The 19,298-nt window shown below is 35.0% G+C and overlaps 1 protein-coding gene across 1 annotated transcript in view; it reads right to left on the bottom strand.

Moving 5' to 3' along the window:
* Positions 1-4,306: 4,306 nt before the first annotated feature.
* The window catches only part of LOC109048276 (V-set and transmembrane domain-containing protein 2-like protein), a 44,445-nt gene continuing 29,453 nt past the window's right edge, over positions 4,307-19,298 (bottom strand). Inside the window, exons 2-4 of the mRNA XM_019065970.2 lie at positions 13,831-14,000; positions 9,204-9,248; positions 4,307-4,751 (exon numbers count right to left, since the gene is read on the bottom strand). Coding sequence (XP_018921515.2) covers positions 4,428-4,751; positions 9,204-9,248; positions 13,831-14,000 — 539 coding nt within the window. The 3' untranslated portion in view covers positions 4,307-4,427. The remainder of the gene's footprint in view (positions 4,752-9,203; positions 9,249-13,830; positions 14,001-19,298) is intronic.

The raw sequence follows: 19,298 nt of genomic DNA, 5'->3' as shown, positions 1-19,298 counted from the left end.
CACACATATATGTTTGTTTATTAAAAGAAAAGTAAAGATTAGTATGTATTTGATTTTTTATGATGTTTTAACGTGGTGAAATGATTTAACAAAAAACACAAATGAGTGATGTTTTCAGCCAAAATACACTGATTCTTATATTGTTACTTCTCTAAAATAATAATACATTAAAATGGGATCTTTCAGAAATTATCATTTTTTTTTTTGTTCTTTGTTTCTTTTTTTCTTTGGATGAGATTTGTGGCTAATATCAAATTACTAGAGTTTTACTGTAGTTATTATATATATGGTATTTTAAAAAAATACCATCATTATTGTAGTTATTGTTACTTCTCTAAAAAGATCTTTTAGATCTTTTCATCCTTTGGATGAGATTATTGTGAGTTATTGTTACTTCTCTAAAATAATAAATGAATATGGGATCTTTTTAGAGTTTTCGAGTAATTATGTGGTATTCTGACAGAAAGCAATCAATTGCATCTCGGAATATGCATTTCTAAATATTTTCCATTAGTTTTTGTTAAGCCGTTCTGAAAAACATAATTATATTCATGTAGCTGAATCCTCCATTTAATTTTGAAATACATTTTGAAATGCCACTATTTATTTATGAATTAATTTTTTTTTAAATTACATTGAGTAAAAAAAAAAAAAATCAACATTTTAAAAATTTCTATTAATTTCCTATTTATTAATAATTTCATTTTCATTTTTTTTCATTGCCCATTAAAATAAAATAAATATTGTTCATTAAAATAAATACAATTATTAATTACTATATAATATTACACAAATGAATTAAGATTCATAAAGTACTTTGTAAACCAAAACAGTAATTCTGCTTTTATTGTATGATTAGTTATTAATGAAATGCTTTAATTCTATTACCAAAAGACTAATGGTGCTCAGTAGAGTCCAGCAGGTTCTGGTCTAGTTGTGTGCTGTTGGTCCGGATCTTCTGCTCTTGTTTCTTCTGTGACAGTCTAATAAATGTGCCGCCTGTGAGAGCCGCATTAAAGCTGCCTCATATGCTTTGTGTTAGCCTGCTGCTGTTATCTGCAGTGTACTGTGCTATTTATCCTGCTGCCAGGGCTGACAGAGGCGCTATTATTCACCGGCCCCGGCGCCGGGGCGACCCGCTAACGCGCGGCACACGGGGCTAATGCAATTTCCTCTCGACCGCTTCTGATAAGTGTAGAAGCATCATTATAGAGTCAAACCGCTTGACATGCGCTTTGTTTGAGGAATTCACCGCCGGTAAAGACGACAAAGCAAATTGAAGTGATGAAATAATGAAGAATTGAGGTGATTTTTGAGGTTAAGTAGGTGGGGCGAAGCTCTTTTGTAGATCGAAAGGTAAAAGATTTAACGTTTTTGGTTCATTTTAGTAAGTTATAATAATCTTTTTATAATAATGATGCACATAAGTGGTGCGCATGCGCAACCAAAAATGCAAAGTTCAGACCGCTCATTTGCATACCGATCGAAGAAAAGAAAGTAATAATCTTTTTATAATAATCAATGATGCACATAAGTGGTGCGCATGCATACGACTTCACATTTTAATCACATTTACAGACTGCATCTGAAACTTTTGTCCATTATAAATTTAGATCGAGTTAGATTTTCTGCTTTTTCCGCATCTGTAGCAAGCATTTTGATAAAATATATGCTTTTTTTTGTATTCGTCAATCCTTTCCTATGAAAATGCTTGCGGATGCGCAAACGCAGAAAAACGAACCTGGTCTGATTTTTTTTTTATGATGGACTAAAGTGTCAGAGGCACTGTATAAACATGATTGGCACAACGTGATTTATTTATTTTTTAAAGTGTGAATATTTTGTACTCAGTGTGCAAAGACCTTCAGTGTGAAAGTAAAACAATAAAAATTTAAAAATTAGCATATTAGAATAAAAATAAAAAATATTAGCAAAGTTTACTATAATTTCATTAATACGTTTTATTAATAGAATATAATATTTTTATTTCATGATTTTTTATTACCGCACCATTTTTCATATTTTGTTTATTTTATTTAAATACAAACAAAAAGTTCAATAATATTATTAATAATTATTTTATTTTTATAGTTGTATTTAATGAGTTTTCTTAATCCTGCTCCTGCTTAATTTCTAAACATTACTGCCAGCTCCCGCACGTGTCCACTCCTGCAAATATCGTAATATTGTACAGAATTTTCGCACATCCACTATGCGGTGTATAATCGATCGCATACACGAGCCTAAATATAATTGTAAGCATGTGAAAGAAAGACTTTTGTATGGAAAAAAAATCATATAGGCCTAATATTCCAACTGCGACCGATAAAGCATAAAAGCACGAACCGAGACAAAAGAACACTAATTTTGCAAGTTAGCCAATCACTGTCTAAAATTAGTCTCAGATTGCTCGCCAAATTAACTGTTACTAGACTCTAAACATTCAACTCTCTGCAACGGCGCCTTTTTTAAAAATATAAATACAACATATGATAAAAAGTAAAGAATGCAAAATGTAAAAATGCATAGTCTACACTATTTTCATGTAACGATGTAAACCTGCAGCTTTACAGTTGTGTTGTTTTAATTCTGTGACGGTGACATCGAGCTTCTATTGGTCACGTGACTTCGTGATACGAATTTGCAGCCAAGAATTCACCAAATTTGATTTTTGGAACACAATGAAGTTCTTCAGATGAGCTTGCGTTCCCAGTTTCCCACATTCATATGCATAGTATTTCACACTAAAAAAAGCAAGCAAATTATGTAGCCTATTAATGATACACAATGACATAAAATCAATGTACAGTGTTTTTTATTTGATAAAGGCATACATTGAAGGTGAAACCAGTCTTTTGTAGGATTACTTCATATACACAATCTGTACATGTATTACTTCCAGAAACGTAAAGAACTATTGAATCAAACTGTAAAAATCAAAGAAACCAGAAACAAAGCCTTTGTTAATAGCATTAAACATACTGTGAGTGTTTTCAGGATCTTTTTAAAGCTGCATAAAACCACAAAACGTCGTAATATTGTATGCGCACCATCCTTCCATCGACACAAAAGCTTCATGAAACATTTTTGCAAAAGCTGGCACCTGCCTAATCACACTGTGCCGTCGGTGACGCCAGTCCAGAATAAAACCCTCAGACTGGTGCCTGTAACATTATACATGTAAACAATGATAGTAATATTACAGCATGTAAATGTCATCGTTTAGACCCGATGAAGAATATTTCAAACATTCACTTTGTTCTGCAGCTTCTAGCCGTCTATACATCGTATCAAAACCATGAATCTGATCAAACTAATGACCAAAGATTTGAAATCAACTGTCTAATTTGGTTTCTTGCTCACTGGCACGTATTATTAGAAATGTTTTTCACATGCACTCGCTGTTCTGAACAGACATCTACCTTCGCTTTTATACAGAAATATACATCTTTTGTTAGAACGACAGTTCACTCAAAAATGAAACCTCTGTCATTATGTACTCTCTCAACCCTCATGTTGCTTCAAACCTGTATGACTCTTTTTTTCATAAAACACAAAATGATTTATTTTGCAGAATGTCTAAGCTGCTCTTTGGAAGTAGATCCAGGGGCTATTAAAAATTATTTTTAAATTATTAAAAAATTAATAATAATAATAAAATTAATAAACAAATAAGATAAAATAAATAAAAAATTAAAACAGGAAACGAAACCATAAAATGAAATAAAATACAATAAAGCTTCAAAAAGAGACAATACAGAAAAAAAAAATTAACTTTCTTCCATAAAACACAAAATAATTTATTTAGCAGAATATTTAAGCTGCTCTTTGGAAATAGACAGTGACCAGGAGCTAAAAAAAATAAAATCAGGTAAAATAAAAAGCCTAAAACAAAAATCAAATAAAATATCAAGTCAAATAATAAAATAAAACGTAAAAAATGACAAAATGACCATTAAATAAAATAAAGCTTCAAAATAAGTAAATAGATACATAAAAATAAATTAAAGCTTCAAAAAGGACAACAAAAAACTCCATAAAATAAAATGTCAAAAAGACCTGTTTCACTCACTTTTATTTTTTTTTTTTTTTTTATTTTTTTTTACATAAAACACAAGATTATTTATATTGCATAATGTTAAAGAAGAAAAAAATGCTATGAAATAAAGCTTCAAAAAGGTCAAAAAAAGGAGAGTGACCGGCTGGTTAATTAATACGGGAATAAAAAACAGGGAAAAAAAACAAACAAACAATTTTTTTTTTTTTTTTTTTAATAAGATCATTAGTATTGTTTTTTTGGAACATGATGGTGGTTAGTTGACAGATTTGTCATTTTCAAGTGAGCTATCTCTAGTTTCGGGGTTGGCGTAAGGAATTCTGGGTATTTGGGTGGTGTGGGTGGGGTAGTAACTGAAGGTAAGAGGAGCCTAAAGTGCGCAGCTCTCAGAGCAGTCAGTGGTACTGTCATCAGCGGACCTCTTCCTGAGCTCGCGGCCGGGTTTGTGGTGGGCCGGCTGGTGCTTGTGGTGGTCAGACTGCAGAGCCTCCTCTTGTGACGTCGCCCCCTGATGCACCGGAGGAGCCGCGTTCCCCTCGGGCCGCTCCACCTGCAGGTACGCCCGCACACGATGGTGCCGCAGCTTGCTGTCGCTGAAGTCAATGACGCGGCATTCGTACGTTCCCTCGTCCGTCGGCTTCACGCTGGACAGACGGAGCTTGTGGGAGATGTTGCTTCCGGCAACCTTCACCACCTACAGAGAAACAGACCGGAGATGTGTGCAAACCAGCGTCAGGGTATTAAATCATGAATCAGCCTCCGACATCCTGATTGAAAATGGACTCCGACTGATTTGGGATGAAGTACATGCAGTGTGTTTTAGAAAATCTGACCTTTTGAGAACATTTAAGGAAAGACACTAACAGGCAAAACTACTGTTTTTGTTCATGCACTAATCAATTTTGTACTATTTAACTTCCATAACATGTCTTTTTTTCATACTAGTGGAGAGAAAACAACCAAAGTGTTTATTTTATTACACTTTTGCGTCTGTAGATTTTAATTACAGTACATATTTTTCAGAATATGTTTTTATTCTGCACTGAGCCAGAAATGTAACCAAACCAAACTTCAGTTTTATTCTTATCTGTATATAGGGCTTTGTTGTTCATATATCATTCTCCTGGTTTCTATTAAATTTTCTTCCTAAAACATGTGAAAATGTATTCTAGTTTTTGGCTGTTGACATTATTTTCTGATTTATGGAGTGATAAAAAGAAATATCCAACATCCTTTAACTCTAATATGTCAACAAAATCAAAGAAGAGTTTCGTATCTGGCTAAATCCACTGTTCAATTTTATGTTCTGAAAATTAGTGCATATTTAATTTCATAATGCATCATTTGCACATTTAAATATAATATTTAAGAAAACTTGTAATGCAAAATGATTGTCTTAACGTGTTTAATCAACTGGTGAAAATATTATTTCTATTAATTAATTGTCACTCTATTCACCTGTAGTGCTTTGCCTCAATTACACTAAAGCATGTGGAACTCGCAAAATACAACCACAAATCTACTAAACCAATGGATTTGTTAACAAGGAGTCTTTAGTATAGTTCCCAGGTCTCATTTTTCTCTGTCCTGCAGGCTGAAATTGGCTCGTGAAAATCCTGTGTGGCCCATCATGTGCCTCTGTGCAGTTGCAGTGAAACACAACAGTAGATGTGATGTGTGAGACAGTGGCTCTGTCCCAAATGCAGACTCTGTATTGAACTACTGTGTGTCATTATGTGGTGGAGTCAGCGAACCCAGAGGGTTTAGGACAGTATTTGGGACGAGGCCAGTGAAATGCTACAGTGGATGCAGTAAGAGACAATTAAAGGAAGCAGTGGAGACCGTGTTTCCATCCACATCTGGGAAAAAATGCGAGATAGAAACACCAAAATGCAGATAAAATATCCAAAATGCGCATAAATGTAAGTTCTTTATCAAAAATAAGATAATACAAAATGTATGAGTAATAATATATATTTTAAAAAAATTACAATTCTATTCAAATGTTTAATTTTTTATTCATTTTTATTTATACTAGCATGAAAAACATTAAATAAAAAATTTACTAAAAAATGCATCAAAAAATGCAGACTTAATGATTTGTCTAGATGATTGGTTAATATTCCTTCAAGCCGTTGCTCTCAGATGTTAAGAGCATGTTGTCTGTGCAGTATAAACTGCAAGTAATTTATTATATCAAATATATTGTGCAACTATTACCTGGGGAGTGACAATTATGTTCTATTCATTTATTTAGTTTAGCAGTTAAGAGTTATTGATAAGTAAATCTTTTTTTTTTTTTTTTTTTTTTTTTACATGAATTAAATTCACAATTTGTAAACTTGTGAGTTTAGTGAAAGGGGGCAATGTGATGCAGCAGTAGATGTGGCGAGAGAGTGGAATTCATCAATGGAGGCATTGATATGCAAAGAATTGATTTGTGGAGGAATGGATTTGTGGAGGCAGTGAAATGCAGTGACGAAGTGAAATGCATCAGTGGAAGCAATGCAGTCAAATGCAGTGACAGAGTGAAAGGCAGTAAAATGCAACAAATGAGGCAATGCAATACAGTAAAATGCAGTGAGGGAGTGAAATGCATTAGTTGAGGCAGTGAAATGCATTAAAATGCAGTAAAATGCAGCAAGTGAGTGAAATGCAGTCAAATACAGTGACACTGTGAAATGTAATAGTGGAGGCAATGCAATGCAGTAAAATAGAGCGAGTGAGTAAAATACAACAAATAAGGCTATGCAATGTGTAATGACATGCAGTGAGAGATTGAAATACAATAGTAGAAAGCGAAATGCATCAATGGAGGCAATGCAATGCAGTAAAATGCATGGGATTGAAATGCAGTAAAACACAACAAGTGAGTGAAATACAACAGCTGAAGCAATGCAATGCAGTGAAATGCATCAGAAACACAACAAGTGAGTGAAATACAACAGCTGAGTGAGTGAAATACAACAGCTGAAGCAATGCAATGCAGTAAGTGAGTTACATGCAATAGTGGAGGCAGTACAAATGCAGTAAAACACAGCGAGTGAGTGAAAAACAACAGTTGAGGCAATGCAGTGAGAGACTGAAATGCAATAGTGGAGGCCATTAAATACAGTAAAATGCAGTAAGTGAGTGAAGTGCAAGAGTAGAGGCAATGCAATGCAGTAAAATGCAGCAACAGAGTGAAATGCATCAGTCTGCATGTGAGCAGTAATGAGATGGAACTGTGGAACCGCAGAGACACATGAGAGACACATTCACACAACAGCTCTATCTCTTTCTCTCTTCCTCTGAAGCACAGAGACAATAAGACAATCTCTCTCTAAAGCGGTCAGCATTCCCAGAGGACTCTGAGCGCGGGTCCAGACGCTCAATAAAGCCGTCTGCCAGTGAAGCAGATTGAGTGTGGATCAGGTGGATAAATAAACATACATTCACAAACCCGCATGCACACACACAAACACGCTAACATTAACTCGCTTCACTCGCTGGCGCCGTTTCCACAGTGCTACATATGTCAAGTGTGTTAACAAACATGCTCTAGCTATTAGCTTCTCTACAATCAGAAATAACAGCACAGATAGAGCTAACATTAACTCGCTTCACTCGCTGAAATGAACATCAGAAATTTAATCCAGCCTCAGATCCATGCTCTGCTTTCACACTGGAAGCACAAACACACTAATGGATGAAAGTGTAGTTGTGGATCTGCTTTCACACTGGAAGCAAATGTACTTGTGAACACACACACACACACACTGCAAACTCCATATTCTCAAATCTTAATAGTCAATGCGCTATCCACTTGTCCCTGATCAGACACGCTAATAAAAACTATTTAGATGCCAAAAGCCAATAAGTGTGTGACTAACAGATGCTTAATAAAAATAAAAAATAATACAATTATTGTAACCTTTTAAAGTCATGAGAAATTCTGATACTGGATGATACAAAAAAACACTTATTGGCCCCATGGTTTTTGATAAAGAAAAACACTTATTGGAAACAATTTCATAACTTGAAATAAAATAAACTCATTAAAAAAAAAAAATAATTACAAATAATTTTTATTGTAGTTTATATTTAGATATTTAGAAAAACAAATTACTAAGAAGGACAAAAAAAGACAAAATTACTAAAACTTTAAGATGAAAAACCAACTTAAAACATTTATAAAAACTATGATATAATCTCAATAATGCTAACAAAACAGTGGTTTGGATAAAAGCTTGATGATCTAATGTAAAAAAAAAAAAAAAAGAAATAATAGAATTGTAATTTTACATTTGTACTATAAAAGTTTAAAAATATATTTTTTTTCCATTACATTTAATTTAAGTAATACTACTACTAATAACAACAGCAGCAATAATAATAATAATAATTACAAAACTGGAGCTTAAAAATATAAAATAAATTAAAATGTATTAAAATTAAAACAAATACACAGGGGGACAAAATGCAATTCAGTTTTTTCCTCAAATTATTGCGAGCTGTAATGTACAGTAAAATATTACTTGTGTAAATTGTTACAAAGAATTGCATGATCCTGTTTTGGTTTATTTCGGGAATATTTTCATTTAGTTGAGCACAAATTAAACAAATGTTCATGAAAGAGCGTGTCTGAAATTTGGTGCTCAGCATTAACTGCTTGTTTACATGATATCACACTGATATCTGTGCAGTTCATCTGAATATCAGCACAGTTATGATCCCCTGCGGCACAATCACAGCTGATAGTGATACAGCAGCATCAGTGTGAGTGTGTGATACTGCTGAACTATCAGCAAACACACTCCACACGCTCTCTGAGGCTGTATGACTTTAACATGAGGAGACTCCTGCGTCTCTCTCTCTCTCTCACACACACACACACACACACACACACACACACACACACACACACACACACACACAGAGCCTGCAGCGGCTAAACCAGCAAGAGCCGAGCAAGTTGCTAACAAATCACCTTTAGCCCAAGCGAGTGTGATGTTGTGTTTGCACGCTCCAGTTATTCACCCTGACAAACACTCACAACATGGATTTTTACATTCTCTCGCTGAGCAGAAGACGGCAGCCGTAAACGAACACGAAAGAGACCTTCACGAAGGAAATGAGGAGGAAACGACAGACCTCACACACTTACACTGATTTTGGTGGCGTCCTTTGACATCTCATTCTGCGGCAGCACCTGCAATGAAAAAACAAACTAAACAAAACTTGTAGTCATATTAGAGTTACTATAATTAACTAAAAAAAAAAAATAAAATTGAAATACGTTATTTATTTAATAAAATAAATTTTTTTATTTTCTTTCAGCTATTTGCAAAAGCAACTTTTCTCATTTTGTCCAGTTTAACTTGACATCCTAAAATAACTGAAACTATATAAACTTAAAATAACTATAATAGCATATCAGTGATACTAAAATATTAAAAAGAAACTTAATTAATTTTCACATTTACTTATTCAGATTTGCAACTACATATGCATTCTCATTTAGAACTATATATTCATATTTATAATTATAAATATATTTATTTTCATTGTTTTCATTTTTTAATTACTTATTTTAAGAATACATTTGTATGATCTTAAATATACTGAACTCTGATAATATTATTTGTGATATTTATTTTATCACCCTAAAGTGCTACAAGCATACAATAAACAGAATTGAATATACAATCACAAATTCATTAATACAACAAACTAAAATATTAACAAAATACAAACATATGGTATTTTATTTTTTTGTTAATTTATTATTTCAAATAAATAAAATATTAAAAAAAGAGCAGTTATTTGGACCCTCATATTTCTGATTTAGCAGCTTCCCAAGAGAATAATTAAAAGGTCACAGTGAATTTGCACTGAGGTTAAAGTCATTTGAAGACATGCAAGTTGCTTTAGTCACTGATGATTCATTAGTAGATGCCTGTATGTCTTTGATTTGAATTGTTCATGTTGTTTACAACAGAAAAGATCAGACTGTTGTTCACACATAGAGTTCTTATTATTATTTCTCAGCTAAACATTTACTTTTTACTGTACTTTGTAAGTGTTAAAGTGAAAGTTCAACCCCAAATTAAAATCATTTTCATTATTTACTCACCCCCGAGTTCCTAAACCATTCACAGTCAAACATGGCACAAAATTAACAAGAATTTAAATTTTTGGTTGAATTATTCATTAAACTTTGGTCATTCTACAGAGAATATTCATGTGTCTAATGCAGTTACTAAGAGTGAAACAAACAGCAGCAGGACATCCGAACACACACACACACACACACACACACACACACACACACACACACACACACACACACACACACGATACTCAGGTCCAGTGTTCTGGAATGAGATGTTGGTTCTGTGGCGTGTGATCTTAACTGGCCGCGTCGGATCCTCAAGGGTCCTTCATGAATAATACATGACGCAAAGGTGAGCAAGAGTTTCTCCATGTTCCTCTTTTTCATCCCTCCATCCAATTAAAAGCATCTTGAGTTCACAGCAGGAAGCCCTGCGATCTCTCTCTCTCTCTCTCTCTCTCTGGTGTCTGGGGAACCTGCAGCTATTTCTACTGGTTGTGATTAATGTTGTGTGGACTGTTACCTGCTGCAGACTCGCGGCTCCATTAATACCGCTGTATCCTCTCCTCTGCTCACCTCATGTTTGTGTTTCTTCAGCTCTGGCCACTTTTGTGTCCCTATGGTTGTATTCAATCCACAATGGAAAGGTCTTCATCATTTATTCGCACTACTTTTTAAATGTCTTGCATGTTTAGATTTTAATTTATTTTTTTTTTTTTTTTTATTGGTTCTAGATTTTGAGTTTTAGTTTTTAAATATAGGTATGGTGTAAAGGATTTATTTTGTTTTGTTTTTTTTGAAGCTGTCATTTCATCAAATGATGCAAGAAACATAAAAATATTTAATTTAGGATACACAATGCTAACTATGGAATTAAAATGAAATGGTAATTTTATATAAAAAAAGGTAAATAAACAAAAATGATAAAAGCTTTGAAATGTGGTAATGACATTTGTGGAATCATAAACAGTACATTTTCATATTTTTTTTTATTTTTTTTTTTTAATTCTCATGGTTATGTATGTTTACAGCTGCAAGATTTAGGGAGAAAAAAACTGTGATTGTGATTTAAAATGCAATTCACAAAAGGGAAAAAAAAATCAGGTTTGCTGTGCTTTGTTTGCAAGGGTGCACAATTTTGCCCAAAGTGTTGTGATTATTTATTAATATAATATTAATAATAATCAAATAATAATATACTCAAATATTACCAATTGTAATATTTTTCTAATATTTTTATTTTTTCATAATTGTATTCATATTTTTATATGTATTTAATTAAATCAGTCTGCAATGTTGTTAATTGCACTAAGCCACATTGCATTTCATTTTGAATAATTAAGCATGTCCACTGTTGACAAATTAAATTTTAATTTTCTAAAAGTCCACAGGATCAAACACACCCATAGTTGAAGAAACACCCTGATACCTACTAATATAATACTAATGTACCTACTAATAACAAAGCAGCACCAAAACATATTAGGACACTTAAAATATTTGAATATCATCATCAATATCTCTATGACTCTAGTTCTAATGATTTTTAGTCTACACCCAACCAATGTCCTTCTGTCAAATACTTTGCTTGTAATGTCTAACTGTGCATCTTTCTTTGCAATAAATAACAGCTGCTGTGATATTTGGATATACAAGGCAGACATTCAGATGTTTTAAGTGTCCAAACTTACTGTATGGCCATTGTATTTCATCTATAGAAATGTACTGAATTTCTCAGGCTGCCTGTGATCGTCTGTGTTCATGCAGGTGATGCTGTGCAGCTGAAGCCTTTGACTGACAGCTGGTTATTAACATGTGTGTGAGAGTGTGTGTGTGTGTGCTGAACCCTCTCTCTCTCAGTCTCTTAAAATAGGCCGCTGTATTTGACTGGCACGAGTGCAGACAGGAAGAGGAAATGGCCGTATAATTGCCGGCGTGTGACAGTGGGCCGCTGCCTATCATGTTGTTGTGTGTATTGTTAGTAATAGTAATTGCAGGCAGATATTTGTGCAGGTTAAGGGCTGACAGAACGCTGGGATTATGATCTTAATAACATTATGCTTTCTGGATCAGATTTAATCCCCACACATTGACACTGAACCCTCAACCTACAGCTGACAGCTGAGAGATCATGTGTGCGCGTTACAGGAGACGAGTGTCATTACTGCAACACTGATACAGTGCTCTGAGTGGTTGCTATGTTTTTGTCATTGTTTTTTGTTTGGTTTTTAGGTTATTCTAGTTGGTTATTTGAGTTATTTTGCTTGCTTGTTGTTTGTTGTTTTTTTGTTGTTGGTTGATTAATGGTTTGTATTTGTATTGTAGGTGGTTGCCAATGTTTTCTTGGTTGCTAAGGTGTGTTGCTAGGGTATTCTAGGTGGTTGCTAAAGTGTTCGTGGTTGCTATGCAGTTTCTAGGGTGTTCTGGGTAGTTGTTAGGGCGCTCTCTTAATGGTTGCTAAGATATTGTAGGTGGTTGCCAAAGTGTTATTGGTTGCTAGGGTATTCTAGGTGGTTGCTAGGGTATTTTAGGTAGTTGCTAGAGTTTCCTTGATTGATATGCGGTTGGTAGGGTGTTCTGAGTGGTTGCTAGAGTGTTCTTGGTCGCTATGCGGTTGCTAGGGTGTTCTGGGTGGTTTCTAGGGTGCTTTTTGTGGTTGCTAAAGTACTGTAGGTGGTTGCCAAAGTGTTCTTGGTTGCTATGTGGTTGCTAGGGTATTTTAGGTGGTTGCTAGAGTGTTCTTGATTGCTGTGCTGTTGCTAGATTATTCTGGGTGGTTGCTAGAGTGTTCTTGGTGGTTGCTAGGGCATTATAGGTGGTTGTTTGAGAGTTCTTGGTTGCTATGTGGTTTCTAGGGTGTTCTTGGTTGCTATGCATTTGTTAGGGTGGTTGCTAAGTGGATTGTAGAGTGTTGCTCTTGGTGGTTGCTCATGTATGGTAGGTGGTTACTAAAGTGTTCTTGGTTGCTATGTGGTTGCTAGGGTGCTTTTGTTGTTGCTAGGATATTCTAGGAGGTTGTTGGAAAGTTCTTGGTTGCTATGTGGTTTCTAGGGTGTTCTTGGTTGCTATGCATTTGTTAGGGTGGTTGCTAAGTGGATTGTAGAGTGCTCTTGGTGGTTGCTCAGGTATGGTAGGTGGTTACTAAAGTGTTCTTGGTTGCTATGTGGTTGCTAGGGTGCTTTTGGTGTTGCTAGGGTATTCTAGGAGGTTGTTGGAAAGTTCTTGGTTGCTATGTGGTTTCTAGGGTGTTCTTGGTTGCTATGCATTTGTTAGGGTGGTTGCTAAGTGGATTGTAGAGTGCTCTTTGGTGGTTGCTCAGGTATGGTAGGTGGTTACTAAAGTGTTCTTGGTTGCTATGTGGTTGCTAGGGTGCTTTTGGTGTTGCTAGGGTATTCTAGGTGGGTGCTAGCGATTTCTTGGATGCTGTGTGGTTGCTAGGGTGTTCTGGGTGGTTGCTAGGTGGTGTCTTTCTGTCTGGTGTAAACAGTACACCCCTTCGTCTCTAGTTGTGGCTTGGGTTCAGTGTGTGTCTGAGGGATTTATTCACCTGTTTTCTGGTCCAGCAGTGCAAACGGTTCCTCTGATCATTTAGTAAAGCACCGCTCCTCTCCTCAACAACACACACGATTTCAGCAATCACTCTGAACAGCGCTGCATTATGGGTAAACTCTAATTGTACCTGATTGGTGCTCCACGTCTGCTTGTCGGTCCATTCTCTGTGGTTCCTGATGTACCACCACTGAATCTCCAGTGAGTAGGAGGGCAATCCGGCGCCTCTGAAGGAGCAGGCCATCTCCACGTCCTGCCCGCTCTGCGCCGTGATGTCATGAGGGACCTCTGTGAACACCGCTGCAGGACAACAAACACTGATTAGTTACGGTGAAGCGTTCAGCGGCACCAAAAGAAATCACAACACTGCCGCCCCGTGGCATGTTGGGTTGCTTAAGACAAAGAAACCAAAGTTTAAACTCTTAGTTCAGTCTTTAAACTCTCCATTAATTCAACCAATAGTGATTCGGCACAATAAACACAATAACAGAAAGTACTTTGAAGTAAAATCTTTCACTCTGTATAAGCTCTTAAAACTCACTTAAAATGTGTCACTAAAATGACTTGACATTACTGAGAATAACGTTGAGAACAAATGACAGAAACCAATGTGATTTAAGTATTATGTAGCTATTATTATTAGGGCTGGACGATTTTTCCGATTTATTGATTAATTCAAATTGAATGTTTTGCCACGACTTTATTTTTTAGAAATCAAGGAATCACGATTTTGAAAAGAAAGGTTAGCAAACGTTAGAATTAGACACTTTGACAATATGCCAATGATAAAAGGAAAGAGAAAAGAATGATCCAAATGCATGTCGGCGCACGCGATTAACCAATCACACAGAAAGCGCGTGTTGACAAAGATACGACGCGGGCAGTGGAATAAGAAAACCATGCAAGAAGATGGGAGGGAACTTCTTTTAACTTGAGCGCTGTGTTTTTAGACTGCCGTTTTATGCATGAGGTGCTGCAAGAGACATGAGCACAACAGTCAAACGCATCCATGTTTACATAGAAAAAAACTATGAAAAAGTAGCGCAATCTAATAAAAAACTGTATAGAACCACTACTGTATGTCTGATATTTAATGTTTGCATGAAATTTATTTATAAATTTTTTTATGTTTTAGGTTTTTAGTTAACTATATTGACTCTGCATCAAGCCAGAGAAAAATGACTCGGGATATTTGCATTAAACACAAGTATAAATAGAATTTGAAAAATAGAACTCAAACTGAAGTCTGTTCAGTGCACTCAGCAATCATTTTTACTTCAAAAGACCTGAAATATAAAGCACAAGACTTCATTAGTTGTGCTTTTGTGTCATTTTTAGGGCTTCAGTTCTAATTTAGTTTAAGAAGAACAGCGTGAACATTCTGCAAAATCTCTCCTTTTGAGTTTCACAGAAGAAAAAAGTCATGCAGGACAACATGAGGTGGAGTAAATGATGAACAGAACTTTATTTTTTGGTTGAACAATCCCTTTAACATCTAAACATCCTCTTATGTACTATTATACAAGTGAAACCTCTTTAACAACTCAAGACACGAAGTCTAAACACCTCGTATTTGTGTTTAGATTAATCTAGATTGCAAGAGAAAAACCAACAACTCAATCTTCTCTCCTTTTCAAGATGCTGTTATCATCTCAGATAACATTTTGGAAAAGCCCAACGCCATCAACCTGAACAGCCAACATCAGATCCGGAGTTATCAGCCAACGTTCAGAGAGTTATCGCAAGTAAACAAGCATCTCGCCACCGGATAGAGTTGTTCTCAGAAGTGCACGAGCGAAACTCTAAAGTGCAGCGTTTCCCATGACTGACCCGGTGAGTGAAACAAGCTCATCCGCCACTTCAGACAAACACAATTCAATTATCCTTCCCGTCAAAGCTCAGAAGATATGACTCCCGTGAACACTGTCCACCGGTTGAACCGCAGAAGAGACGCGACAGAATGAGCGTAAATCAGTGTGGAGGAATCATTTCTCCAGCAGCGGGACTCTCTCTTATCAAGCCTTACAGGCCCTGCAGGAAGTGATGCGCACACTTCAAAGAGAAAGCGCTCGGCGTTCGCTCACACCTGACCACTGACGGCCAAAAGAAGCAATGAGTCCCTGGAAGACATTATAGATAAAAGACGATCTCACAGCTAATCAAGGCTTTGAATGACACAAACCTGACATTCACTGTACAAAATGATTTTTCAACATTATAAAATATAAATATTATGACTTTTATGGCTTACAAAGGCAAACTAGATTTTGTAACTGGGGTTTGAAAATGATTAATTTTAATTTTTTTTTTTTTGTTTGCCAATTAATTATAGGTAGGACAGTGGAAATTTGGCAATTGGATGTTTTAGTATTGAAAATTATCTACATAAAAAATTGTGAGCTCAAACTTGATTTTACCCCTACAAGGCCCAAGGCAGTAACTTCCACATTACCAATATTTGGTTACTGATCACCCTTTACAATATCGTTATAGTAACACCTGTATAAAATCTCAGGATATTGCATATAGTAATGTGACTGTATTAATTCTTTTTTTACCGTAACAAGCAGACTAAATACCGTTTTGCAACCAATTTATTTGCTATGCTCAGTAACGTAAAAGAATGCTAGACAGCCTGGTGAATAACCTGCATTATAAAAAAGAAAGAATAATAAAAAAAAATCTTTAAAGGTTATTCACGATTACGTATTGCTGCCAAGCTATCTTTACAGTGTTTTGTTATATGGAGATGTTTGGTAGATCGCGATCTAATTCGTTTGTCTAATAAAGTGCTTCAGTGACAGATCAGATGTATGAAAGTATACAAGTAACACCGTAATTAAAATGCAGCAGACTTTAATGGACAGTAAAACAAAGGCAGAACACGTATAACTCCAAGCCAGCACCGTAACTACGCCGTAACTCAATTTGAGCGTTTCAAACAAAGTGAAAGAGCCGTAACTGGTGTTATACAGTGCTCTGCCTTGGTTTCTCCAGGGCTTTTCGAAGTTATTTTCTCGGGAAAACAACAAAATTGACTCAGCATACTTATGCATGATAAGGGATGTCTTGAATGGTGAATGGTGTTATACAGTGCTCTGCCTTACCAAGCTACCATGAAAAATATCAACAACTCATTTTTGACCAAAATCGAAGCTAGTCTTTTGCCTTTGCTTGGATATATTATTTGTGTTTGTTTTTTTATAATGTAATTTTTTTTAATGTAAATAAAACAAATATTATTAATGTTTCACAAGAAAATACTTTTTTATTATAATACTAAAATACTATAAAATATTAAACACTTAATATTTCAGTCTTTCTACTTCAAACATTTTTTTTAATTATTTGTGAACTTCACTTGCAATTTTCGACACCAAACTTTGGTGTTTTAATAAATAAGGTAACAACTTGCAACAAAACCTTTCATGCAAGTATTTAAGCATAAAGTGCAACTATTGCTCAAAGGTTTATCTTTCTTATCGCAGGATACTTAACAGAATTTTTACATATGTTTCACTGAGGTAAACTATTGCTCAAAGGTTTATCTTTCTTATCGCAGGATACTTAACAGACTTTTTACATATGTTTCATTGAGGTAATTGAGATATGAAGCATAAAATATTAAGATTGATAATAATCAGAAATGTTTCTTGAGCAGCCAATCAGCATATTAGAATGATTTCTAAAGGATCACGTGACACTGAAGACTGGAGTAATGATGCTGAAAATTCAACTTTATGTTCACACAGAAAACAGTTATTTGAAACTGTAATAATAATTAAGAATTTTACTGTTTTTACTGTATATTTGATCAAATAAATGCAGCTTTGGTGAGCAGAAGAGACTTCTTTCAAAAACTTTAAAATATCTTTTGAACATACCCAAACTTTTGAACAGTAGTGTGAATGCATTAAAAACATGTGTATGAGAAAGAGTTCAGTGCAGGTTTGCTCTGAACACACGTGATGTGTGGTAGCATGTGCTGATCAAACGAGCTCTGTGTGAGATGAAGACGTGTTGAGCAGAATCCCTTCACATATGGCTAATAACACACCCAAATCCTCTTAACCGCTTCCTCCAGAGCACCTCTTCATTTACCCATAATCCCATTCAAACGGCTGCCGACGCAGTGGGGGCTTCTGTCAAACCCACGGGGGGTTCCCAAGACTTCCGTCCAAACAAAAGGCATGCTGGGAAATCTGTCCACGCTCCGATCACAGCCTGGAGATAAGATATTTGTTCATAATTTGTCAAATGAGTTGATATCATGAAGCGTAATGAACGAATATATGAAGAAATGAAGGGAATGATGGTTCTTGATGACTGACTGATAGCTAATGCTTTCGTTCACATAAAAAGGGATGAAAGTTACAATAAAGCCTTAAATTCCAGACATAAATACCGTAAACCAATTTTCAGATTTTTTTTAAATGGTTTTGTTAGCTCTGTACATATTTTTTTAGATTTTTGGTTAGTTTGATTGTAATTTAGTAATGTTTTTTTTGTATGTAAATTGATTCTTAAATCGCAATAAGCATCGTGCTTTGGTACTTTTAATATGAAACAAAGTCTCAGATTTAAGATTATGTCTGTTGTAAATCCAGCATTAAGATGTTTTTGCTTTTTTGTTTTGGTGCTGTTTAATGTGGAGTGACAGATCTCTGTAGTGCTTCGGTTCAACAGACACAGAAACTGATCATCTCCTCCACATTAATACCAGCTTCAGGACAAAATAAACATGACTAAACATCCGAAGGTAAGTTAAAAGAGTACCACTTTACAATCCGTATCCGTGTTTTAGCCCCGCAAAGACGGGAATTGAACGGCTTGTAAACAATTTCATGTAACGTCACATTTAACTCAGAAAAAACATTCGGTGACCATAAACTCATTAGTCAGATAGAAAAAGAAACTGTTGAGAGGGGCATTTTCCTTAATACCTGGTTAGAACATAATGCGTACCATAGAGGGTACTGTTCTACAATGTTTAATTTATGTTTGAATAAATCCCACATTTTTTTTATGACAGCCACCATTTAAATGTTTATATTTAAAAAAAAAAAACGAAATTGAAGTAGAAATATTATGTAACTGTAACTTTATTACTGTAAAAACTTAATTAACCTTCAATATCATAGTAATGTAGTACCAGCTTTGAATTTTTATGTTTATTTATTAATGTAGAATTGTAATTTACCTTCAATATCATAGTAATGTAGTACCAGCATAGATAGATGATAGATAGATAGATAGATTGATAGATAGATAGATAGATAGATAGATAGATAGATAGATGATAGATAGACAGACAGACAGACAGACAGACAGACAGACAGACAGACAGACAGATAGATAGATAGATAGATAGATAGACAGACAGATAGATATATAGATAGATAGACAGACAGACAGACAGACAGACAGACAGACAGACAGACAGATAGACAGATAGACAGATAGATAGACAGATAGACAGATAGATAGACAGACAGACAGACAGATAGACAGATAGACAGATAGATAGACAGATAGACAGACAGACAGACAAACAGACAGATAGACAGATAGAAGGAGGGTTGATAGATAGACAGATAG

The sequence above is a fragment of the Cyprinus carpio genome, chromosome B23 (genome assembly GCF_018340385.1).
Source record: "Cyprinus carpio isolate SPL01 chromosome B23, ASM1834038v1, whole genome shotgun sequence".
Classification (NCBI taxonomy): Eukaryota; Metazoa; Chordata; class Actinopteri; order Cypriniformes; family Cyprinidae; genus Cyprinus; species Cyprinus carpio.
Note: the sequence above shows the minus strand (reverse complement) of the source record. Positions and strands in the feature narration are given on the sequence as shown.